The 27,372-nt window shown below is 43.8% G+C and overlaps 1 protein-coding gene across 3 annotated transcripts in view; it reads right to left on the bottom strand.

The window, feature by feature from the left end:
- HMCN1 (hemicentin 1) overlaps positions 1 to 27,372 on the bottom strand; it is a 723,834-nt gene that overhangs the window by 426,000 nt on the left and 270,462 nt on the right. For all 3 annotated transcript variants that reach the window (XR_005774384.1, XM_040408842.1, XM_040408843.1), the window contains 4 exons: positions 26,758 to 26,880; positions 21,369 to 21,530; positions 18,819 to 19,100; positions 14,739 to 14,906 (listed from right to left, as the gene is read on the bottom strand). Coding sequence is in view for 2 of the 3 variants with exons in the window: in XM_040408842.1 (XP_040264776.1) it covers positions 14,739 to 14,906; positions 18,819 to 19,100; positions 21,369 to 21,530; positions 26,758 to 26,880 (735 nt within the window). In the remaining variant the exon portion in view is untranslated. The remainder of the gene's footprint in view (positions 1 to 14,738; positions 14,907 to 18,818; positions 19,101 to 21,368; positions 21,531 to 26,757; positions 26,881 to 27,372) is intronic.

Below are 27,372 nucleotides of genomic sequence, written 5' to 3'. Positions count from 1 at the left end.
ACTCGTTCTGCTCAAGGACCAGCAAGCTGAAAGAATCAAGTGGCCTATGGGACTTATTGTGAAGAGCGTTCCTAGTGATGATGGTAGGGTACGCAAGGTGGAGGTGAAAGTTGCAAGACAAGGGACTGTAAAGACTTTCATCAGGCCCATCACGGAACTTATTCTGCTATTGCCCTTTGGAGAATGAACTTATTGCCTATGCTGCTGAATCCTACCTGAAACTTCAAGAAAGAAGTGTTTGTACTTTAATTGATACACTTGAAGCCTTACATTTTAGTTGTTGAATTATATGCATGTTTTCTTTATGTTTTTCAGGTCCTTGGACATCAAGCAAATTGCACTGTTGTTTATTTGCAATTATATAACTACCGTTATGGTTTAAATAGTGACATTTTCAATGCCAGACTGGGAGTGTGCTGCTACGCAGTTAAATCTATATAGTTTAATTCATATGATATTCTATATTTGGTTATATGCTCCCATCTAGTGCCCGTTTTTAGTAATGCACTTGTTTTCTTGTTCGTGTTATTTGTGATTCATTTCCTTTCATTGCTCCACCCCTTCTTCTGTGTACCTCACTTCCTGTATCTTCTTACTGCTCCAGCCATATGTACAGGTACACATGTATTCTCATGTACGCTTATGAAAGCATCATCTTTTGACGGCACAATACCGGAATCCATCTGTTCTGCTGTACTCTTATCTGGCTTACAGAATAAAGCAACTTACACGGATAAACTCGGTGTTGGGGAGTTCAAGCTATCTAATAAGGATTATCCGCAGTGATTATATCTGCTTATACAGGCCAGGCATAGAGGTCTCACTAGGGATAAATCGCTATTACAACAATCGGAGTCAGAATACTGGGACTTCAACTTTTGGGGGTCTGATCCCCTTTACAATGTATGACAATAATTCTGTATTGTAATGTATTGGCTGTAAGAGTATTACACACTGCAATATACTTACAGCCTTCCTGCCTGTGAGATCCAGGGGGCTGAATTTCACAGGCTCTCCCGGAAGGCAGCCACCATGCCTAAGGAAGGCATTGGGCTGCCTTCCATGCCATCGGGTCCCCGTCACAGCAGCACGGGGACCCGATGGCAGCTCCGATACCCACAAGGACACCGCATGTGCCGCGGTCAGTGCTAACCACGGCATATCAAGGGTTAATGCGCCAGCATCAGTGATTTCATCGATGACGGCGCATGCAGCAGGGGTCTGGCTATTAGTGACTGCCGGACCCCTGCCGCGGATCGGGCGGGCGATCAGTTTTGATGTGTTTTTCACGCGCATGAAAAAAAAAATTAAGGTTTACAAACAAGATCTCCTAGAAACAGTCAGTGAAAAATGCATTGCATCTGGACTGCATCCGAATTACATCAGAATGCGATGCGTTTTTCACTGAAGCTCCATTCACTTCTATGGGGCCAGGGCTGCGTGAGAAATGCAGAATATAGAACATTCTGCGATTCTCACGCAAAGCTGAACTGATGCGTGAAAAAAAAACGCTTATGTACACAGACCCATTGAAATGAATGGGTCAGGATTCAGTGCGGGTGCTATGTGTTCACTTCATGCATAGCACCCGCACGGAAAACTCGCTCGTGTGAAAGGGGCCTAAAGGTTTGACTAGTCAGTGGAGCTCATTTATCAATACTCTCTAACAGCAAAACTGTCTTAGTTGCCATAGCAACCAATCAGAGCTCAGCTTTCATTTTATACACTGCTCTGAAAAAATTAAAGTCACCCTCTGATTGATTATTACGGGTGACTAAGATAGTTTTACTGCTTGATAGTTTTCATAAATGAGGCCCAATATTCCTAGGAGCAATGTTTTGAAAGTTAGGGATAGGGTGTCATTTTGATTTGTATCACTGCAGCAGGAAAGAAAGATGGAGGTCACCCAATGAATAAGCACAAATGAGCCTTGGGCATAGCGATGACTTGTATCAACTGTCAGCCTATTTGTGTCACCGGTGCCTCAGAGGCATTACGGAGATCCCTTCACCATAAAAATGCAGTGCAATCTGCAGGCAGCATGTCGCTGAGCAGATTGAGATATAGTTTTGTGGGAAAAGATTCAGTTTAACCTGTAGTTTATTCATTTAAAGGAAATCTGTCAACTATGTCATTGCTATTTAAGTAAAGGAATTGCATAGTAGCACATGTCCCTTATGCCTCATGCACACGACCGCTGTTTGGGTCCGCATCCGAGCCACAGTTTTTGCGGCTCGGATGCGGACCCATTCACTTCAATGGGGCCGCAAAAGATGCGGACAGCACTCCGTGTGCTGTCCGCATCCGTTGCTCCATTACGTAGCCCCGCCAAAAAAATATAACATGTCCTATTATTGTCCATTTTGCGGACAAGAATAGGCATTTCTACAATGGGCCACCTGTTCCGTTCTGCAAATTGCGGAAGGCACACGGGCAGATTCTGTGTTTTGCGGATCCGCAATTTGCAGACCGCAAAAAATGGAAAGGTCGTGTGCATGAGGCCTTAGGCTGAGTTCACATCACCGTTCAGCCTTTCCGTTCTGCTCCATTATAGGAGCAGGAGAATGGAAAGGACGGATTCGGTACATAACTGAGCTGAACGGAGCCTACGGACCCCATAGACTATAATGGGGTCCGTTAGGTTACCGCTCAGAGGAAGATTTTTGAAGCGAAGACAAAAGTCCTGCGCTATAATGGAGCAGGAGAACGGAAAGGCTGATGTGAACTCAGCCTTCTTCACACATGTACTTTTATTTAGCCATTGGTGGTTCCAATCTTCAGAAAACTAACTTAGTTTGAAATGCTAATGAGCCTGCAAAGTGCCCAGCGAAGCATTACACTCGGCTGAAGGAGCCCAGGCACGCCTCTTACCAGTGCCCAGACCCTTTATGCACAGCCCAAGCCCGGCTTCTCTCGGCTTTAAGATAATTCCCCCTGCTTCAATATGCATGCCCCTCCGCCGCCATTCATATTCCAGCCCTAACTCCAACTGCCTGTTTGTTACTGTGTCCCGTCTAAATCTCAAGCATGTACAGTGTAGATCAGGCAGTTGGAGTAAGGGCTGGAATGTGAATGGCGTACATATGCTCATTAGCATTTCAAACAAAGTTCGTTTTCTGAAGATTGCTAAAAGAAAGCTACGTATGTGAATAAGGCCTCATGCACACGACCGTTGTTGGGTTCCGTGTCCGTTGTTCCGTTTTCCGTGATTTTCTGCGGACCCATTGACTTTCAATGGGTCAGTTGAAAACTCGGAAAATGCACCGTTTGTCATCCGCGTCCGTGATCCGTGTTTCCAGTCCGTGAAAAAAATATGACCTGTCCTATTTTTTTCACAGACAACGGTTCGCGGACCCATTCAAGTCAATGGGTCCATGAAAAAACACAGAGGCACACAAGATTGTCATCCGCGTCCGTGATCCGTGTCCGTTTTTTTCCTATCATTTTCAAGGCAAACTTGACTTAGATTTTTTTTCACTTTTCATGTCTGGTGATCCTCCAAAAATCAAGGAAGACACACGGGGGAAAAAAACGGACACGGATCACAGAACAACGAAACCCCGTTTTGCGGACCGTGAAAAAATACTGTCGTGTGCATGAGGCCTAAGGTACATGTGCTACTATGCAATTCTTTTACTTAAGTAGCAATAACGTAGTTGACAGATTTCCTCTAATGTACTGTATATACATACCAACTGTACATATTGTGGGTGGTTAGCTCTTCTCCGGGGGGTCATTCACACAAGTATCGTCGCCAGACACCAGGTTTTAGGTCCAAACATCGCTTTATTTGGCACCTCAGCAAACCAAACATAAATGGTACAAAATAAACACCTGCCCGGCTGGGCTCTAACTAAACATATAATAACCTGACTCACCTAAAGTCCCAGTTCACACCCTGTGAACTCATGCGGCTTTTGTCAGCCAATGTCCCACAGCCTCCTGGCTGTACAGAGCACAGTACGCCCACTGTCTCCAGTTCAGTATTTCTTGTGGGGGATTGGGGCTCAGTAGTCTGCCTGACTATGGCCCTGCGACCCTCCCAGGCGTCGCTGTGTCCCCCAACTCCAGGCTATCTCCCAGCCTTGTGGTCCCTCAGCCTTGCCCAGCTGAGACCACACAGACAGAGCCTCCAGGCCTCTGTCCACAGGTAACACACTACCCCCTTTCTGACACTCTGGGAGGTGCCTTATGCCAGGCTGATTACCTCCAGCTTGTCTCACCTGTGGTAGAACAGGGGTGGGGACCGCACTATACACCCCTTCCTTGCCTCTAACCTGAGCGAGACCTGTCACTGTCTCACAATATATAACTATATAATACAACTTATGATATATATTTATATGTGTACAGCTGGTATTCAGATTTTCTTATGAAAAGTGATAAATTGATCTTTTTATTTATATATATATACAGTGGGGGAAATAATTATTTGACCCCTCACTGATTTTGTAAGTTTGTCCAATGACAAAGAAATGAAAAGTCTCAGAACAGTATCATTTCAATGGTAGGTTTATTGTAACAGTGGCAGATAGCACATCAAAAGGAAAATCGAAAAAATAACTTTAAATAAAAGATAGCAACTGATTTGCATTTCATTGAGTGAAATAAGTATTTGAACCCCTACCAACCATTAAGAGTTCTGGCTCCCACAGAGTGGTTAGACACTTCTACTCAATTAGTCACCCTCATTAAGGACACCTGTCTTAACTAGTCACCTGTATAAAAGACACCTGTCCACAGAATCAATCAATCAAGCAGACTCCAAACTCTCCAACATGGGAAAGACCAAAGAGCTGTCCAAGGATGTCAGAGACAAAATTGTAGACCTGCACAAGGCTGGAATGGGCTACAAAACCATTAGCAAGAAGCTGGGAGAGAAGGTGACAACTGTTGGTGCGATTGTTCGAAAATGGAAGGAGCACAAAATGACCATCAATCGACCTCGCTCTGGGGCTCCACGCAAGATCTCACCTCGTGGGGTGTCAATGGTTCTGAGAAAGGTGAAAAAGCATCCTAGAACTACACGGGAGGAGTTAGTTAATGACCTCAAATTAGCAGGGACCACAGTCACCAAGAAAACCATTGGAAACACATTACACCGCAATGGATTAAAATCCTGCAGGGCTCGCAAGGTCCCCCTGCTCAGGAAGGCACATGTGCAGGCCCGTCTGAAGTTTGCCAATGAACACCTGAATGATTCAGAGAGTGACTGGGAGAAGGTGCTGTGGTCTGATGAGACCAAAATAGAGCTCTTTGGCATTAACTCAACTCGCTGTGTTTGGAGGAAGAAAAATGCTGCCTATGACCCCCAAAACACCGTCCCCACCGTCAAGCATGGGGGTGGAAACATTTTGCTTTGGGGGTGTTTTTCTGCTAAGGGCACAGGACAACTTATTCGCATAAACGGGAAAATGGACGGAGCCATGTATCGTGAAATCCTGAGCGACAACCTCCTTCCCTCTGCCAGGAAACTGAAAATGGGTCGTGGATGGGTGTTCCAGCACGACAATGACCCAAAACATACAGCAAAGGCAACAAAGGAGTGGCTCAAGAAGAAGCACATTAAGGTCATGGAGTGGCCTAGTCAGTCTCCGGACCTTAATCCAATCGAAAACCTATGGAGGGAGCTCAAGCTCAGAGTTGCACAGAGACAGCCTCGAAACCTTAGGGATTTAGAGATGATCTGCAAAGAGGAGTGGACCAACATTCCTCCTAAAATGTGCGCAAACTTGGTCATCAATTACAAGAAACGTTTGACCTCTGTGCTTGCAAACAAGGGTTTTTCCACCAAGTATTAAGTCTTTTTTTGTTAGAGGGTTCAAATACTTATTTCACTCAATGAAATGCAAATCAGTTGCTATCTTTTATTTAAAGTTATTTTTTCGATTTTCCTTTTGATGTGCTATCTGCCACTGTTACAATAAACCTACCATTGAAATGATACTGTTCTGAGACTTTTCATTTCTTTGTCATTGGACAAACTTACAAAATCAGTGAGGGGTCAAATAATTATTTCCCCCACTGTATATATATATATATATATATATATATATATATATATATATATATATATATGAAATGGCTCATGATATAACAGCATAAACCATGTCACCATATATAAAAAGAAGATAAATTTATCACTTTACATAAGAAAATGTATATGCCAGCTGTACACATATAAATGTATACCAGAAAATGCCCAAGTTATACCAGCATGTTCCGTATCACCATATAAAAAGATGTATAAGTTATACCAGCTGTACATGTATTAAGGCCGATTAATTGGCCTGTATTTGTGGGAGGGGCGCCCTGCCCTATATCTAGGACGCACCTTTCTCCAGAGGGGACGGACGGCAGCAGTGTTCCTGTTACAGCCGGCGGCGTCAGCATCTCCTAGGCGACAGAGCGTCACTTCCGGTCGGCGCTTCCTCCGGCGTCCTGTTCCTCCTCGTGCGGCTGCCTCAGCGCAGTGTCGGCTCCTTAGTCCGGTCGGTGGGGTCGGTCCCTCTAAGGTATGAGAGGGACATCCCCACACCGGAACGGCAGTCTGGCAGCACGCCCCGCTCCCACGTGACTTGCACGCAGGTAGCAGGAGTCAGCGGGACTCCGTTCGTATATTTGCTGGGGCTACTCGCATTAGGCTCTATCTTTCTGCATTGGGGGAGGCTTGTAAGGGAGTAAGGACTGGGGGAGGGGGGGGAATGTCAATGAGAAGGCTAGTCTTTGAGGGCGGAGTTTCAATCTGCCTGATTAATCACAGCCTAGCTGTTTTTAACTTTTCTGTCAAGACGAATTTGGTATATTCACCATGACTGTTATATGGGGGGCAAAGTCTGGCACGGGCCGCCGTGCTGTCAGTTAGGTAGGGGGTTAATGCCATGCAGTGTGATGGTGATGAGTTGTTGGGGGTAGTACCCCCAGTAACAGGCGCCCCTAGACGTAGGCCAGCAGGGGCCCGCCAGACCCTTCACATTGTATGGCATTTTATTCCATTGTTCTGTTTCAGATGGGCAGGTTTCTCACTTGCCTGTCTTCATACACTTGTCGCAATTTGCTTGCTACGTAGATAGCTGTGTTTTATTTTGGCATATGCACGTCAGCCGTTCAGCCAACTCCGTGAGAACCCCGGCAATCTGACAATCGTGTCTCGTCACCCAGCTTCGGGCCACCTGAACGCAGGCGCAAGCGTTGTTAAAAAAAAAAAAACGTATTCTGCTTAATTCGTGCGAACAGGTCTATTTCCACGGTTGGTTCCTTGTGTTCTTCTCGTATCAGCATCATGTCCGGTTTCCGGTAAGGTCCTCCTTCTTTGTCTCTAATTTATTTTCCACTGTCACACGTCTCCTCTTTCTCCGTACCTGTCAGGTGGTCACCAGGGTCAGTTACCTTTGCATGATGGTTTCTGCAGTGGCGGTGGTGGTGTCTAGGCACGGGTGGTAGTCAAATTGTTGCTAAACAGTAGTAGTGACGGTCCGTTTTTTGCTTGCTTTACAGTCACAGAGAGCATGTCAGCTAGGTTGCCGGAAGACAAGTTGGTTAGGGTCCGCGCAGCCATTCACAGTTTCGTCACTGGTAGGGTCACCACCAAGGTGGAACTGCAGTCGTTGTTAGGCATGTAAAGTGTGCGATGCGCGTCATTCCTCAGGGTAGGTTTTCGTAGCCAGATTGTTACCACTCCCACTGTCATAGCTATCATCCAGCCATGTCTCAGTTATTCCCACTGTCATAGCTATCATCCAGCCATGTCTCAGTTATTCCCACTGTCATAGCTATCATCCAGCCGTGTCTCAGTTATTCCCACTGTCATAGCTATTATCCAGCCGTGTCTCAGTTATTCCCACTGTCATAGCTATCATCCAGCCGTGTCTCAGTTATTCCCACTGTCATAGCTATCATCCAGCCGTGTCTCAGTTATTCCCACTGTCATAGCCATCATCCAGCCAGGTCTCAGTTATTCCCACTGTCATAGCTATCATCCAGCCGTGTCTCAGTTATTCCCACTGTCATAGCTATCATCCAGCCGTGTCTCAGTTATTCCCACTGTCATAGCTATTATCCAGCCGTGTCTCAGTTATTCCCACTGTCATAGCTATCATCCAGCCGTGTCTCAGTTATTCCCACTGTCATAGCTATCATCCAGCCGTGTCTCAGTTATTCCCACTGTCATAGCCATCATCCAGCCAGGTCTCAGTTATTCCCACTGTCATAGCTATCATCCAGCCATGTCTGTTATTCCCACTGCCATAGCTATCATCCAGCCGTGTCTCAGTTATTCCCACTGTCATAGCTATCATCCAGCCGTGTCTCAGTTATTCCCACTGTCATAGCTATCATCCAGCCATGTCTCAGTTATTCCCACTGTCATAGCTATCATCCAGCCATGTCTCAGTTATTCCCACTGTCATAGCTGTCATCCAGCCATGTCTCAGTTATTCCCACTGCCATAGCTATCATCCAGCCGTGTCTCAGTTATTACCACTATGTCATAGCTATCATCCAGCCATGTCTCAGATATTCCCACTGTCATAGCTATCATCCAGCCGTGTCTCAGTTATTCCCACTATGTCATAGCTATCATCCAGCCGTGTCTCAGTTATTCCCACTGTCATAGCTATCCTCCCGCCATGTCTCAGTTATTCCCACTATGTCATAGCCATCATCCAGCCATGTCTCAGTTATTCCCCCTGTCATAGCTATCATCCAGCCGTGTCTCAGTTATTCCCACTGTCATAGCTATCATCCAGCCATGTCTCAGTTATTCCCACTGCCATAGCTATCATCCAGCCGTGTCTCAGTTATTCCCACTGTCATAGCTATCATCCAGCCATGTCTCAGTTATTCCCACTGTCATAGCTATCATCCAGCCATGTCTCAGTTATTCCCACTGTCATAGCTATCATCCAGCCGTGTCTCAGTTATTCCCACTGTCATAGCCATCATCCAGCCAGGTCTCAGTTATTCCCACTGTCATAGCTATCATCCAGCCATGTCTGTTATTCCCACTGCCATAGCTATCATCCAGCCGTGTCTCAGTTATTCCCACTGTCATAGCTATCATCCAGCCGTGTCTCAGTTATTCCCACTGTCATAGCTATCATCCAGCCGTGTCTCAGTTATTTCCTGTCAGGATAGTCCAGTGTTCCTGGACAGTCAAGCGCAAGCGGATTTGAGCATGTGGGACCACTTCTTGAGTCATTGGAATGGCGTGTCCATGTTTGTCCCGGCGGTCTCCCACAACTCCCCCGTCATATTCTCCAACAGCGGGGTCAGCACTGGTTTCGCTGCTATTTTTGGCCCCCATTGGCTGAATGGGGCGTGGCCGGAGGAGTTTTGCGAGGCCACGGGAATTTCCAGGCAACGGAGGCTAGGGACCTGTATCCCGTGGTGGCAGCAGCGCATGTTTAGGGTAACCATTGGACAGGCCGTACTGTGGTCTAAATGACCAAGACCTCCCAGTCAGGTCCCCCTACCCAGGTCAAATTCTTCCCCACGTCTCACAAATGGGGTCCGGTCCACGTCCTGCAGGGATTGTCAGGGGCACTGGCCGGTCGCGGCACTAACACCCCACTGTTACCCTTCGGGACAGCAGCGTTGTCTACCTCCCAATTCATAGCGCATGCGCGTATACTGGCGGTCAATCTAGGTTTTGACCCCCTCACGGTGTCAGGGCATTCGTTCAGGGTTGGGGCAGCCTCGGCCGCTTCAGGAATCAGGTGCCAGCCCACATTATCCGTAAGTTGGGCCGGTGGCGCTCGTCTTGTTACAGCCGTTATGTTCCGAACCCCGTTAGCGAGATTTCTTGTGCCTTTCAGAATTTGGCGTTGTAATACGTCAATGAACACGCTTTGTATTTTCATGCTGGGTTTTTGGCCTCTTTCAGGTGTACTCTCGACGGAAGCGGTTATGGCACAACTCAAGCCGCTAGTTCTGTTGGGGCATACATTAGGGGGTAGGTTCTTTCACATATAGCCCCGACCACAAGTATTAAGGCCGATTAATTGGCCTGTATTTGTGGGAGGGGCGCCCTGCCCTATATCTAGGACGCACCTTTCTCCAGAGGGGACGGACGGCAGCAGTGTTCCCCTCCCAGCCCGCCCTTTTCCTTTCACTCTCCTACAGGGTATGCCCTCTTTCAGGTGTACTCTCGACGGAAGCGGTTATGGCACAACTCAAGCCGCTAGTTCTGTTGGGGCATACATTAGGGGGTAGGTTCTTTCACATATAGCCCCGACCACAAATATAATTATATAAGGAGATACCCAGGTTATACCAGCATGGTCCATATCATTATATACAAGGTGGTATATAACTTATACCAGCTGTACATATATAATTATATAAGGAGATACCCAGGTTATACCAGCATGGTCCATATCACTATATACAAGGTGGTATATAACTTATACCAGCTGTACATATATAATTATATACAGGAGATACCCAGGTTATACCAGCATGGTCCATATCACTATATACAAGATGATGTATACCTTACACCAGCTGTACATATATAATTATATACAGGAGATACCCAGGTTATACCAGCATGGTCCATATCACTATATACAAGATGATGTATACCTTACACCAGCTGTACATATATAATTATATACAGGAGAAACCCAGGTTATACCAGCATACTCCATATCACTATAAACAAGACGACACGTAACTTATATTGCTATTTCACAAGTGTAGTATTTGGGAGAACAGTGGGAACAGTATTGATGGTAGTAGCAGGATGACAATGTTGTGGTAGCTGGAGGGGGAGGATGATGGAAAAATTAGGAATCTAAGATGTCTGTGTGCAAAACTCTGCAGAGATGAGACATGGCTGAAACAATTTGTCATGGCGGTCTGGTCCAAATGGAGATGAAGAAAGAAAATGTCTACATTAAAGGAGACATCACTGGATGTAAGACGTATGTTGTGCTGTATGTACAGTAGTGTCCAATTTAAATGTACATTTACCAGTAGGACTGGTGGGGGATTGAGAATTTGGCTGGGAGGGGGCACCTTTGGAATTTTTACATCAGGCAGCAGAAAGCTAGAATCAGCCATGGCTACAACTTTGAACTGTATCTGCATTCTAAGGACACACAGATGCAGTTGTGGACGAAGAAGGAACCGTTTCCTGGCTGTCTTGATTAGGGACCCCAGACATAATGTCAAGCCCGCCCTATATACACATATATAATATACAGGGTATATCAGTTTTAGGCTTATATAGGAGGGAGGTAGTGAGGGCAGCAGCATTGAGTTGCAGCTTCTTTCATGGTCTAGTACTGCGCTGCGCTGAATGGTGAAGATGGGCTCTCACTTAGAGAGTGCTGCTAAGGGACAACTTCAGAGCAATCTGTCTCATAGAAACGTACAAATTCACTAAATGAAATAAATGACAAACACATTCCCTGTCACTGTCCCTACACATTAGAAATACATAACAGTTTAACCCCTTAAGTACCAGGCCATTTTTCACCTTAAGGACCAGACAGATTTTTGCAAATCTGACGTGTCACTTTATTTGGTGATAACTTTAAAATGCTTTTACTTATCTAGGCCATTCAGAGACTGTTTTCTCGTCACATATTGTACTTCATGACAGTGGTAAATTTGAATCAAAATATTTCATTTTTATTTATAAAACAATACCAAATTAACCAAAAATATGGAAAAATTTGCAACTTTCCAAATTTCTATTTCTCTGCTTTTAAAACAGATAGTAATACCTCCTAAAATTGTTATTACTTTACATTCCCCATATGTCTACTTCATGTGTGGATCATTTTGTGAATGCAATTTTATTTTTTGGGGACGTTAGAAGGCTCAGAAGTTTAGAAGCAAATCTTGAAATTTCCAAAACCCACTTTTTAAGGAGCAGTTCAGGTCTGAAGTCACTTTGTGAGGCTTACATAATAGAAACCACCCACAATTTGCTCCATTTTGGAAACTACACCCCTCAAGGTATTAAAAACTGATTTTACAAACGTTGTTAACCCTTTAGGTGCTCCACAAGAATTAATGGAAAATGGAGATGAAATTTCAGAATTTCACTTTTTTGGCAGATTTTCTATTTTAATCATGTTTTTTCCCGCTAACAAAGCAAAGGTTAACAGCCAAACAAAACTCAATATTTATTGCCCTGATTCTGTAGTTTACAGAAACACCCCATATGTGGTCTTAAAGTGCTGTATGGCCACACGGTGGGGCCCAGAAGGAAAGAAAGGCCATATGGTTTTTAGAAGGCAGATTTTGATGGACTGGTTTTTTGACATCATGTCCCATTAGAAGCCCCCCTGATTCACCCCTAGAGTAGAAACTCCATAAAAGTGACCCCATTTTAGAAATTACACCCCTCAAGGTATTCAAAACTGATTTTTACATACTTTGTTAACCCTTTAGGTGTTCCACATGAATTAATTGAAAATGGACATGAAATTTCAGAATTTCACTTTTTTGGGCACATTTTCCATTTTAATAATTTTTTTCCACTAACAAAGCAAGGATTATTGTCCTGATTCTGTAGTTTACATAAACACCACATATGTGGTCAAAAACTGCTGTATGGCCACAAGGCAGGACGCAGAAGGAAATGAACGCCATATGTTTTTTTTGGAGGGCAGATTTCACTGGGATAATAACTTGCCATGTCACATTTGAAGACCCCCTGATGCACCCATAGAGTAGAAACTACAAAAAAGTGACCCCATTTTGTAAACTACGGGATAAGGTGGCAGTTTTGTTGGTACTATTTTAGGGTACAGATGATTTTTGTTTGCTCTATATTACACTTTTGTTATTTACAAGGTTCATCTGACAGGTTAGATCATGTGGTATTTTTATAGAGCAGGTTGTTACAGACGAGACAATACCAAATATGACTACTTTTTTTGTTTGTTTGTTTAAGTTTTACATAATAAAGCATTTATTTTTTAGTGTCTCAATATTCTGAAAAACGTATTTTTTTATATTTTTTTGGGCGAATGTCTTATGTAGGGGCTAATTTTTTTCAGTATGAGATGACGGTTTGATTGGTACAATTTTGGGGTGCACATGACTTTTTGATCGCTCGCTATTACACTTATTGTGATGTAAGATGACATAATGGCTTTTTTTACACTGTTTTTATTTTTTTATATTTTTACGGTGTTCACCTGAGGGGTTAAATCATGTGATATTTTTATAGAGAAGGTTGTTACGGACGCGGCGATACCGAATATGTATACTTTTTTTATTTATGTAAGTTTTATACACTAATATCATTTTTGAAGCAAAAAATAAATCATGTTTTAGTGTCACCATAGTCTGAGAGCCATAGTTTTTTAATTTTTTGGGCAATTCTCTTAGGTAGGGTATCATTTTTGCAGGATGAGATGACGGTTTAAATGGTACAATTTTGGGCTGCGTATGAATTTTTGATCGCTTGCTATTACACTTTTTGTGAGGTAAGGGGACAAAAAATTGCTTTTTTGACACTTTTTCATTTTTTTACAGTGTTCACCTGAGGGGTTAGGTCATGTGGTATTTTTATAGAGCAGGTTTTTATGGACGCGGCGATACCTAATATGTATACTTTTTTTGGTTTCACATTTAACACAATAAAAGCATTTTTGAAACAAAAAAAACATTTTAGAGTCTCCATAGTCTGAGAGCCATTTATTTTTTATTTTTTGGGTGATTGTCTCATGTAGGGGCTCATTTTTTGCCTTTTTGATCACTTGGTGTCGCACTTTTAGTGATGTAAGGTGACCAAAATGGCTTCTTTTTTTTACACAGTTTTTATTTTTTATGGTGTCTATCGGACGGGGTTGATCATATGATATATTTAAAGAGCTGGTCGTTACGGATGCGACGATACGTAATATGTGCGGTTTTTTATTTGTATTTTCTATTTTTTATTATAAAATCAGGGCAAAGGGGCGTTTTTTCTTTTTTTAACTTGAAACTTTTTTTTTTTATTGAAAACACTATTTTTCCTTTTTATTTTTAACTTTATTTCTGTCCCACTCTTTTGGGGGTCTGATCCCCTCTGCAATGCATTACAATACATCTGTATTTTAATGCATTGACTGTTAGTGTATGACACTGAGTCATACACTAACAGGTTGCCTAGGAGACCCAGCCTGAGGCTGGATCTCCTCGGCACCCGTAGAAGGCAGGTCCTGATGCCATGCAAGGCATTAGGCAGCCTCTGCACGGCATCGGGCTGCCTTCTGACACATCGAGTCCCTGCCACAGCAGCGCGGGGACTCGATGTGCTCCATCACCCGCCACAAACAACTTCTATGTCCCGGTCAGAACGGACAGCGGCATAGAAGGGGTTAATCCGCCGGCATCGGCTTTTACAGCTATGCCGGCGGATACAGCAGGGGCCCAGCTACCAGGGACTGCCGGACCCCTGCAGGGAATGAGTGCGCACCGCTCAGGAGCCCGCCCGATCATCCCACCGTGCATGTACGGCCGAATGCATTCTAGCAATGCATCCCCTGCCGTACATGCACGGCTTTTTGCGTTAAGGCGTTAAATTGCATATCAGTTTTATGTTATGCTTGTGATATAGTTGAGTGCTGTGGAGATAAAACATTATTAACATTTAAAAAAAGCTTGATATTACTAATTTCGGCAAAAATAAGAATTTTAAAAAGTAAAGAAATCCATGACTCATTCATTGTTCACAATAATACAAAGTATACTCCGTATCTGGGGCTTTGAAATAAATGAGCAGCTTCAGTTACCTGACATTACTTGGGCAGGTTGATCAGAAGTAATAGGATAGTCATCTTTGTACCATGTTATTTTGGGTGGAGGGAGGCCTGAAACTTCACATGTAAGAGTCACTGGATTTTTCTCCACAACACTTACATTTTCGTATTCCTGAAACTTTCCAGAGAAAGCTGGTGGAACTTAAAATACAAATACACTGTTATAAGCAAAACATTCTAGAAGTGCAGTGCCTTACTCAAATATAACCATAGTCATGTATTTTAAGACGTATGGGCAGTAAATATATGCAGTATGGCTAACATGCAGAGATGGAAAAGACCCTACAAACACTATCTGTAGTGAACAATCCTGTTAATAAATGAAATGATATGATGATGAGAAACAGATATACAGAGAGACAAATGCTAGACAATAGTGTAGAGCGAGCATGCTCAGCCAAACACCAGTTCGGCTCGAGCATCGCTTTGCTCGGCACATCGCAGCCGAGCACAACTCGGCCGAACACCACGTGTGCTCGAGTCAGTGTATTTAAATTTAATTTAGCCTCTATTTCTATTCAGAAGATCACTGTACAGTGAGGGAATCCCTCAGTGTGAGTCCGCAGTTTAGGAGTCGCTGCTCTGACTCCATATATAGCTATGTCCATATATGGACTCAGTGCTTGGAGACACCCCAGTGTATTTAAATCTAATTTAGCCTGTATTTCATAAAAGTTTCGGCCGGGATTCAAACTCACAACCTTCTGCATTAGAGGCAAGGCACTTAAAGGGAGTCTGTCATCAGCATTTCACTGTTTTAACCCTTCCCATAGCTCCCTAGCATGCTTACAGTTAATAAAAACGTTACCTCTGGCATCAATCCTGGACTTATAGAACCATCAAAAACGATCTTTATAACTTATGCAAATGAGGGCTCGCAAAAGCCCAGGGGCGGCGTTACACTCGTAGGTGCCCTGCTTTCTCAGCCTTTTCATTGAGTCCCCCCGCCCCTTCCTACCCTCCGCCCGCCCATCCTTTCCCTCTGACCGCCTTTCTACTAACTTGTTATTCCGCCGAGATCCCGCGCCTGCGCAGTCAGTCCGTCGGCGGCGCATGCATACTGCGATGCCCATTCCTTGTATGGCATCACAGTAGTTAATGCGCATGCGCCGGCTTCGCACCGTTAGCCAGCGCATGCGCAATAGTTACTGTGATGCCGTACAAGGAATGGGCATCGCAGTGCGCATGCGCCGGCTGACGGACTGACGGCGCAGGATCTCGGCGGAATAACAAATTAGTAGAAAGGCGGTCATCTGGCGCAGCACCCCATCACTCTTCTTCATGGTCAAATAGCCCTTACTTTCAAAGTTTTCCCAATTTTTCGGCTGACTGACTGACCTTCATTTCTTAAAGTAATGATGGCCACTCGTTTTTCTTTACTTAGCTGCTTTTTTCTTGCCATAATACCAATTCTAACAGTCTATTCAGTAGGACCATCAGCTGTGTATCCACCTGACTTCTCCTCAACGCAACTGATGGTCCCAACCCCATTTATAAGGCAAGAAATCCCACTTATTAAACCTGACAGGGCACACCTGTGAAGTGAAAACCATTTCAGGGGACTACCCCTTGAAGCTCATCAAGAGAATGCCAAGAGTGTGCAAAGCAGTAATCAAAGCAAAAGGTGGCTACTTTGAAGAACCTAGAATATGACATATTTTCAGTTGTTTCACACTTGTTTGTTATGTATATAATTCCACATGTGTTAATTCATAGTTTTGATGCCTTCAGTGTGAATTTACAATTTTCATAGTCATGAAAATAAAGAAACTCTTTGAATGAGAAGGTGTGTCCAAACTTTTGGTCTGTACTGTATATATATAATCATACTTCTGATATATATGAATACATAATATGTGGGAAACTACTACTATGTTTTTGCCATAATATATTTACATATATTATAATATATTATATATTCTAAATATATAATAATATGTGTAAATATATTATGGCTAAAAACTTTAACCACTACACTATATAGCTGCATAGCCAGTCACTAAAATTTTTTTAATTAAATATGAGATTTCTACTGTATAGGTCTCAGTAGAAGTACAGTACAGTAGAAGTCTCATATATGATTATTATTATTATTATATTTATTTATTTTTTAAAGTAACTGGCTATGCACCTATTATAGCTGAGTGTTTAAGTGTCTTGCCTCTAATACAGAAGGTTGTGAGTTTGAATCCCGGCAGAAACTTTTCTGATATAAAATATTAATATTAAAGTAAAATCTGGGACTTACCTGCTGTGTTAATATATTGCTATAACAATAATTTGCCTCTTTAAAGGTATATTACCATAATTTTTAACATATACTAAAGGGAGTTTGTCACCCAATTTAACAATTTAGGCTGAGTTCACACGGGTGTTGCGGGAAAAGGTGCGGGTGCGTTGCGGGAACATGCGCGGCTTGGTACCCAAACCTGAACTTCTTCACAGACGTTCCGGCTTGGGATCGGTGTTCTGTAGATTGTATTATTTTCCCTTATAACATGGTTATAAGGGAAAATAATAGCATTCTGAATACAGAATGCATAGTACAATAGCGCTGAAGGGGTTAAAAAAAAAAGAAAAAATAATTTAACTCACCTTAATCCACTTGATCGCGCAGCCCGGCATCTCTTCTGTCTTCATCTTTGCTGATTGCAGGAAAAGGACCTGTGGTGACGTCACTCCGGTCATCACATGGTCCGTCACATGATCTTTTACCATGGTGATGGATCATGTGATGACCGGAGTGACGTCACCACAGGTCCTTTTCCTGCACACAGCTAAGATGAAGACAGAAGAGATGCTGGGCTGCGCGATCAAGTGGATTAAGGTGAGTTAAATTTATTTTATTTTTTATTTAACCCCTCCAGCGCTATTGTACTATGCATTCTGTATTCAGAATGCTATTATTTTCCCTTATAACCATGTTATAAGGGAAAATAATAATGATCGGGTCTCCATCCCAATCGTCTCCGAGCAACCGTGCGTGAAAATCGCACCGCATCCGCACTTGATTGCAGATGCTTGCGATTTTCACGCAGCTCCATTCACTTCTATGGGGCCTGCGTTGCGTGGAAAACGCACAATATAGAGCATGCTGCGATTTTCACGAAACTCATAAGTGATGCGTGAAAATCACAGCTCATGTGCACAGCCCTATAGAAATGAATGGGTCCAGATTCAGTGCTGGTCCAATGCGTTCACCTCCCGCATTGCACCCGCGCGGAATACTCGCCCGTGTGAACTCAGCCTTATAGTACCAGCAATGCCCAACAGGACATGTAACTACCATCGCCATCATACCTGTATATCACTAGGGTATGAAGTCACTGCCCAGGAAAATAACTTCTATTGATATGCAAATCTGACTCAACCTGCCAAGCTGGGCAAGCTTTCTGTTCCAAAATGCCCAAGCTCACCTCTTCTACCCGATTTCAGCTCACCCTTTAACATCAGCACATCTCATGCAGGCTACCTCTCCCTATCTTTCGTTGACAACAGGGATGAAGGTTTGAAAGGATGGGGAAGAGCTAAATTCGGGTCAAAGGGGCCAGCTTCAGCACTTTTGAAAGGAAACCCCGCCCAGCTGGACACTTTGAGACGGATTTGCTTATCAATAAAAGTTATTTTTCTGGGTAATGACTTGGTGACATACAAGTATGTTAGCAATGGTGGTTAGATATTCTGCTGGGCATTGCTTGTAGTATAAATTGTGAAAAGTAGGAGACAGATTCCCTTTAACAACCACTATGAGAGAATTATATGCATTTTGTTCTTTTTTGGACAGTTTTAGTCACCTTTTCATATATATATCCCCTCTACCTGAGTCAAGTTCTCAGAACCAAAAGACTGGAGTTTGCTGAGATGTGAGGGTTAGTTGAAGTAGGAATTTAAGTATGGCTAGTGTAAGAGGAAGGAAAGTATGTACTACAAAAATATTTTTCATGCACTAATCCTTTAAGTCCTGCCTGAGGTGTGTACTATGTTATCCCGTTACATCAGTATATCATTCTAAATATCACCAAAATTCTCCTAGCAGGAATAAAGACTACTTACCAAGTACCCTCAGGTCATACTTTTTATCAGCTTGTCCTGCCACATTCAGGGCTACACACACATAATGGCCAGAGTGCAGGAGCTGAATGTTTTCTAGATGAAGCTCTCTTCCATTGTTGAGGAGTTTGAACCCATCTCCACTAAGCAGAGGAGTACCATCTCTCAGCCAGGTCAACATGGGTACTGGATCTCCACTGGATTCACATTGAAGAGTTAAATTATTTCCTTGGATTTTTGCTATTTCAATGGGAACCTTTCCACTTTCAGATATAGTAGGACGCACTGTAACAAGTGAAATATACATGTGTTACATATCCATGCTAAAAGTTATCACTGCAATGCATAAAATACAAGATTGTAAGATACAATTAACATAACCATTATTCTTCTACTGAAATAATTTAGGGGTCATTTATTAAGACCGGCTTCCAAGCTGACTTTCATTTAGACCTAAATGGTAATTGAGACGGCCCTACCGACCAGTCCCCTTCCCTGCCCACACCACGCCCACTTTTTTAGATCTGGCGTGAGCAGAGAAAAGTCGCAGATTGCTAACCATTGCACCGTAATATAGGCGTACTTCAGTATAATAAATGACCCCTTAGTATCTACGCTACTAGACACTACAATCAATAGTCCACATATACTATCATGACTGCAACTGAATTCTGGTGTAAAATGTGTCAAAATTGAGTGTGCTTTCAATCACAATGCCTCTCATTTTAGACATAATTGTGAATCAAGTACCCCAAGTGGTCGTGGTTTTGTGGCAGGCAAGGGGTGCAGTTGTGCAGGAAAGGGGCTATGGATTAAGATGTAACATTTTGCACCAAAGTAAGCCAACCAATAGGTGGTGTAAAGTAAAATAAAAGTGTCTATCCACGGTCCAAATTTATCATCCAGCCGGAACCACTATGATAAATCCAGGGCATCTTTACACCCCAGTCTGTCTTGATTTAAACTGGCATTCATTCGGTTTTATGCTGGTGGCCTTAGATTATATGCCAAATGCAGTAAAGAAGCACTACAGATAACTGTATAAAGTGTAGCCTGTAGAAAAACCAAAGCATTAAACTTCATCGATCTGTGATGTCACACATGACTATATATTACAGCTCCATGGGCTCTTAGCAGCTGTAATACGGCATCCCATAGAAGTCTATGAGCCATGCTGTACCTTCACATTCCTCCAATTTCTGTCAGATTCTGTATAAGGCCTCATGCACACGACCGTTTTTCGGGTCCGCATCCGAGCCACAGTTTTTGCGGCTCGGGTGCGGATCCATTCACTTCAATGGGGCCGCAAAAGATGCGGACAGCACTACGTTTACTGTCCGCATCCGTTGCTCTGTTCTGAGGCCCCACAAAAAAATAAGCATGTCCTATTCTTGTCCGTTTTGCCGACAAGAATAGGTATGTCTACAATGGGCCGCCCATTCAGTTCCGCAAATTGCGGAAGGCACATGGGCCGCTTCCGTTTTTTTGCGGATCTGCGCTTTGCGGTATGCAAAAAACAGCACAGTCGTGTGCATGAGGCCTAAGTCTGACAAAGAAAAAATAGTGACATCATGTTCTATTAGATGACATATTCCACAGCTATTTTCTAATACAGCTCTGCTATGTAGCTATCCATCTTTTCACCTGGAATGGGATGTCCCGTGTATTCATTACCACTAATGACTGGTCTGACTGACCATGTCCTTCTGCTGGTTATATCATTCATGTAAGAGGACATGGGTTTAGGAATTGATGTGGTTACTGGTAGTGATCACTGAAGGCCACTGGGGCCACCTGTCTTGTTCGCAGTATTAGGCCTCATGCGCACGACCGTTGTTTGCTTCAGCGTGCGTTCCGCCAATTTTAGCGTTTTAGGTGCGGACCCATTCATTTCTATGGAGCCGTTGAAATGGCGGATAGTGCACCGTTTGCCATCCGCGTCCGTGATCCGTGGTTCCAGTCAGTCAAAAAAATATAACCTGTCCTATTCTTGTCCGCGGAAAACGGTTCGCGGACCCATTCAAGTCAATGGGAACGCTAAAAAACGCGGAGGCACACAAGATTGTCCTCCGCGTCTGTTTTTTTTCTTATCCTTTGCATGGCAAACCTGTCTTAGACTTTTTTTTACCTTCCTCTATGTCTGGTGGTCCTCCAAAAATAAAGGAAGACACACGGAAACAAAAACGGAAACGGATCACGGAACAACAGAACCTCATTTTGCGGAACGGAACACAACAACGGTCGTGTGCATAAGGCCTTACACAGTAATGTGACATGTAATGCAGAAAATGGCTTTATTGTCATTTCACATCTGTGGAAAGGAAAACTGGCTTAGTTTCCCATAGCAACCAATCAGATTCCACCCTTTATTTGATTTGATTTCCTTTGGAAAATGAAAGGTGGAATCTGATTGGTTGCTACTGGCAACTAACTCAGTTTTCCATTACACCAGTTTTGATAAATCTCCCCCAATATCTTCCACTACTTTATACTATATATAATAACTAGCATTGGAAATGTCGCTGAGGATGACATTACTATTGTATCATTTACCGTAAACGGTAACATTATACTTCTGTGTCGCAATCCCTGCTGAGTTAATAGCACTGCAAGTATATACTGCCTCATCCATCTTCATAGCGACTGAGATCTGAAGGTGGCGACCTCCAGAAAGATAGCGAATGCGGCCTGACCCATCTGGATTAAGTGGAGAACCTGCAATACACAAGAGATGAGTAAGGCCCTGTTCACACAACCACCCAGGCTTCAGTTATTAATGGAGCTGTGATATGTATAGATCTTAGGGCTCATGTAGATGACAGTTGCCTGTTTTGCAGTCCGCAAATTGCAGATCCGCAAAACATGGATAGCGGCTTGTGAGCGTTTCGCAATTTGCAGACCGCACATGGCCACCACTGTGATAGGAAATGCCTATTCTTGTCCGCATGCTCTATCTTTTATCTTTTTTGCGGGGCCGCGGAACGGACAACACACAGTGTGTTGTCCGCATCTTTTGTGGCCCCATTGAAATGAATGGGTCTGCACCTGTTCCACAAAATTGGGGAAAGGATGTGGACTCATTCATACAATCTTGTGAATGAGCCCTAAATTTATGACCACACAGTCAGGTCTCTGCATACAGTTTTGGAAGCCAAAACCAGAAGTGAATTGAAAAAAAGAGGATTAGGCTGAGTTCACACTTCAGTTATTTGGTCAGTTATGCTGCAGACCACAAACAGCAGTCCGCAATGCAGGGGCACCATCTGTGTGCATACTGTTTGCGGATGCCAACCCATTGACTTGAATGGGTCCACGATCTGCAAGAAAAAATAGGACATGTTTTTTTACAGTGCGGAATTGATTTATAGTGCTTCTGCGGGCTTCCGATCCGTGCCTCTGCTCTGCACCGCTCCAGTTGCGGACCCATTCAGGTCTGTGGTCCGCAGTACGGGTCCAGACGACCTATGCTCTTGGGAATGAGTCCTTATTGTGAGCCAAAACCAGTAGTGAAGCCTACACAGATAACTCCTAATAGAAAGATCTGCTCCTGTTCTGTGCTACTGACTCACACCTGGTTTTGGCTCACAATAAGGCCTCATGCACACGGCCTTGTTCCGCGGCCGAGAGCGGTTCGTGGTAACTCGGCCGGGATTCCTTCTGACAGCAGGAGCGGACTGCATCATTGGTTGCTACGACGCCGTGCGCTTCATGCCGCCGCTGCCGTACAGTGATATGATCTATACCAGTGTATCACTGTTCAGCAGCGGCGGCATGAAGCGCACGGCGTCATAGCAACCAATGACGCCGTGCGCTCCTGCTGTCAGAAGGAATCCCGGCCGGGTTACCACGGACCGCTCTCGGCAGCGGAACACGGCCGTGTGCATGAGGCCTAACTGATGGAAATGACTGACCAAATAATTGAAGTTTGAACTTGGCCTTAGGCTACTTTCACATCTGCATTTTCAATTCCGCTATTGAGATCAGTCATAGGATCTCAATAGCGGATAAAAACGCTTCCGTTTTGTCCCCATTCATTGTCAATAGGGACAAAACAAAACTGAACTGAACAAAACGGAGTGCACCAAAATGCATTCTGTTCCGTTTGGTTGCGCTCCCATCGCAGACAGAATAACGCTGCAAGCAGCGTTTTTCTGTCCGCGTTGTGATATGGAGCAAGAGGGATCCTGGCACACATTGTAAGTCAATGGGGATGGATCCGTTTTCCCTGACACAATAGAAAACGGATCTGTCCCTATTGACTTTCAATGGTGTTTATGACGGATCCATCATGGCTATAGAAGACATAATACAACCGGATCCGTTCATGACGGATGCAGACGGTTGTATTATCAGTACGGAAGCGATTTTGTTGATCCATGACGGATCCGCAAGAAACTCTAGTGTGAAAGTAGCGTCGTAAATGACCTTTACGCTTTCTCTTCTTTTAGGATGCACTCCTACTTTTGGCTTACAAAACTACATGCAAAAACCTGACCACGTCGTCATACCCTAATTAGCAAGTGGATGGAACTCTCTTTGTGCACCTGCGTTGTCAATACTCCGGCTGTATAGTGGAAACAAATTCAGACATTTTCTTGTCTCTTCTTTCATGAACTGACTTATTTATTACCTGGCATTACTATATTTATTCTCTTGACTGCTATAATTTTGGTGCTATTTGGTATTTCATAAATTGACACTAGTATGTCAATAAGTTATTAATTATGAATGCATTTGATTTATTATTTCAGACAGGTTGCAATTAAAATATTGCCTAGTGAGTATGTGAGGTCCTTTATTGTTATGAAGTAATGAATGAACATATGTTTATACAGTATATTGATATTATTTTTATGACGGGAAATTGAATAATGAATATGTTTTATTTTTTGTACCAGTTTCTGTGTCTCCTTTTTATGCCCACATTTATTTATTTTTTGGTGATTGAATGTCATTGTGGATGGAGACCACCAGTATGGAGACTTTCCTCTAGCATTAGCTAACTGCACCAATACAGAGCGACTCCTATTATGATCAGTGCTTGTCTGATAATTAAAGATGACGCCTTCTCGAGAATGGCATAGCCATCGGGTTTCTGTTGTTTTAAATCTCCCATACACTGCAATGCTAATGCTAATTCATTTCAGTGTAAAGAAGAAGCGATCTAAGGCCTCTTTCACACGGGTGTCGCATGTGAGGGCCGGATAGGATGCGGGTGCGTCGCGGGAAAATGCACGATTTTTTCACGCGAGTGCAAAGTGTTTCAATGGCGTTTTGCACGCGTGTGAGAAAAAGCGGCATGTTTGGTACCCAGACCTGAACCTGGACTTCTTCACAGATCGGTGTTGTGTAAATTTTATTATTTTCCCTTATAACATGGTTATAAGGGAAAATAGCATTGTTAAATACAGAATGCAAAGTAAATTAGGGATGGAGGGGTTAAAAAAAAATTAAAAATTAAACTCACCTCATCCACTTGTTCGCGCAGCCCGGCTTCTCTTCCTTCTTCTTCGAGGACCTGGGAGAAAAGGACCTTTGGTGACGTCACTGCGCTCATCACATGGTCCATCACATGATCCATCGCCATGGTGATGGGCCATGTCATGGCCATGTCATGGCTCCGCGCTCATCACATGGTCCATCACCATGGTGATGGACCATGTGATGAGTGCAGTGACGTCACCAAAGGTCCTTTTCTCCTGGGTCCTCAAAGAAGAAGAAAGAAGAGAAGCCGGCTTGTGCGAACAAGTGGATGAGGTGAGTTTAATATATATATTTTTTTTAACCCCTCTATCCCTAATTTACTTAGCATTTTATATTAATAATGCTATTATTTTCTCTTATAACCATGTTAAAAGGAAAATATTCAAATCTACAAAATACCTAACCCAAACCCGAACTTCAGTGAAGTCCGGGTTTGGATCTGGGTACCACATTCAGTTTTTTTCTCACGCGCGTGCAAAATGCATTGCACTCGCGCGGAAAAAACTGAAAAACGCAACGCAATCGCATACAAAACTCACCCCACTCGCAGGCAAAATCAAACTATTTTCCCGCGACGCACCCGCATCCTATCTGGCCCTCACACGCGACGCCCGTGTGAAAGAGGCCTTATATACACTCCAAAATCAATAAAAAGTACAAATCGCCGTGCAAAAAATTAGCCCTCACACAGCTCTTTAGATGTAACTACAAAAAGTTATGGGGGTCAAAATATGGCAATAAAAAGAAAAAAAAAATATTATTTTTTTTTTGTATTAAAACACAAGAAAAACTATACAAATGTGGTATTGTCATAATCATACTGACCCATATAATGAAGGACACAGGTCAGTTTTATTGCGTCAATTCAACCCCATTTGGAAAAAATTTTCCAGCCTCCCACAACTGCTATGTGAGCGGAAAAATATTAAAAAGTTATGGCTCCAGGAAGGCAGGGAGTGAAAAAAGAAACAGCAAAAATGGAAAATGGCCCAGGGCTGAAAGGGTTATTATACTGGAGAAATAAAGCATGGGCTACTACTGTTGTTGTAGGCTACAAGAACATCTTTTCACTGAGAAAGTTTAAAGGGAACCTGTCACCAGGATTTTGTGTATAAGGCTAAGTTCACACGTGTGTGATCTGTGGCCGTATTGCGGCCCGCAAATCGCGGGCCGCAATACACGGCCACAGTTCCGTGTGAATTCCGCATCACGGATGCGGACCCATTCACTTCAATGGGTCCGCAAATCCGGAATCGCGGAACGGCCGCACGGGACGGGACCCCTCGGAAGCACTACGGAGTGCCTCCGTGGGGTTACGTCCCGTACTTCCGTTCCGCTAAAAGATAGAACAAGTCCTATCTTTTAGCGGAACGGCCGGATCGCGGACCCATTAAAGTGAATGGGTCCGCGATCCGATGCGGCTGACCTACGGCCGGCGATCGTGCATTGCGGCCCGCTATTTGCGGGCCGCAGCACAGGCACGGGTCACACACGTTCGTGTGAACTCGGCCTAAGGCTGAGGACATGGGCTGCTAGATGGCCACTAGCACATCCGCAATACCCAGTCCCCATAGCTCTGTGTGCTTTTATTGTGTCAAAAAAATGATTTTATACATATGCAAATTAACCTGAGATGAGTCCTGTCCCTGACTCATCTTACGTACAGGACTCATCTCAGGTTAATTTGCATATGGATCAAATCTGTTTTTTGACACAATAAAAGCACACAGAGCTATGGGGACTGGGTATTGCAGATGTGCTAGCGGCCATCTAGCAGCCCATGTCCTCAGCTCTATACACAAAATCCTTGTGACAGGTTCCCTTTAAGGTCCAAGTTAAATATGAAGAAAGATAAACATGAAATATGCTTGGATATTTTTGTATACTGGAACATACAGAGAGATCGCCCGGTCAGGTAAATCTAAGGTGCTTGGCACACAGTAAGGCTACTTTCACACTAGCGTTCGGGTGTCCGCTCGTGCGCTCCGTTTGAAGGGGCTCACGAGCGGCCCCGAACGCATCCGTCTGGCCCCAATGCATTCTCAGTGGAGGCGGATCCACTGAGAATGCATCCGTCTGCCAGCGCTCAGCCTCCGCTCCGCTCAGTGAGCGGACACCTGACCGCTGCTTGCAGCGTTTGGGTGTCCGCCTGGCCGTGCGGAGGTGAGCGGATCCGTCCAGACTTACAATGTAAGTCAATGGGGACGGATCCGCTTGAAGATGACACCATATGGCTCAATCTTCAAGCGGATCCGTTCCCCATTGACCTTCAATGTAAAGTCTGGACGGATCCGCTCAGGCTACTTTCTGACTTAGAAAATTTTCTAAGTTATAATGCAGACGGATCCGTTCTGAACGGATGCAAACGTCTGCATTATCGGAGCGGATCCGTCTGATGAAACATCAGACGGATCCGCTCCGAACGCTAGTGTGAAAGTAGCCTAAGTAATATACTAACCATTTTTTGTCCATGTCAGTGTAGGTGCTGGAATGCCGCTGGAATCACACACGAGGCTTATCAGAGATCCTTCAATCACAGTAACAACACTTTCTTCAGCTGAACCTTTGATCTTTGGGGGCACTGAGATTTAGTAGATAAAAGAATATATGCAGTATTACAGGAATGTTGTTCCTATCATGATTAAAGGGAATCTGTCGCCAAGAAATTCACGGATATCCCAGGCACAGTGCCCTGTAGTGTAATGACACCTTTCCCTTAGTAATCCTTTCCTCTGCTGCCAGCCCCTCATGCTCCTTCTTGATTAAAGGGCATCTGTTTAAATATATGCAAATGAGCCTCTAGGAGCAACGGCGGTGTTGCCATTACACCTAGAGGCTCCACAGTCTCTTCATACACTTTGATTGACAGGGCTAGGAGTGATGACGCTTTCACTGCATGGCCCTATCAGTCAAAGTGTAGAGGGTGCTGCAGTAGAGAGAGCAGAGCCTCTAAGTGTGACAGCAACGCCCCTGTTACTCCTAGAGGCTCATTTGCATACATTAAAATATCATTTTTCTCTGCAGTGTAGGCACATATGAACATAGGACCATCACATTGGTAAAAGTGACGTGA

The sequence above is a fragment of the Bufo bufo genome, chromosome 9 (genome assembly GCF_905171765.1).
Source record: "Bufo bufo chromosome 9, aBufBuf1.1, whole genome shotgun sequence".
Lineage (NCBI taxonomy): Eukaryota > Metazoa > Chordata > Amphibia > Anura > Bufonidae > Bufo > Bufo bufo.
The sequence above is the reverse complement of the archived record's forward strand: the minus strand, read 5'-3'. Positions and strand labels throughout refer to the sequence as shown.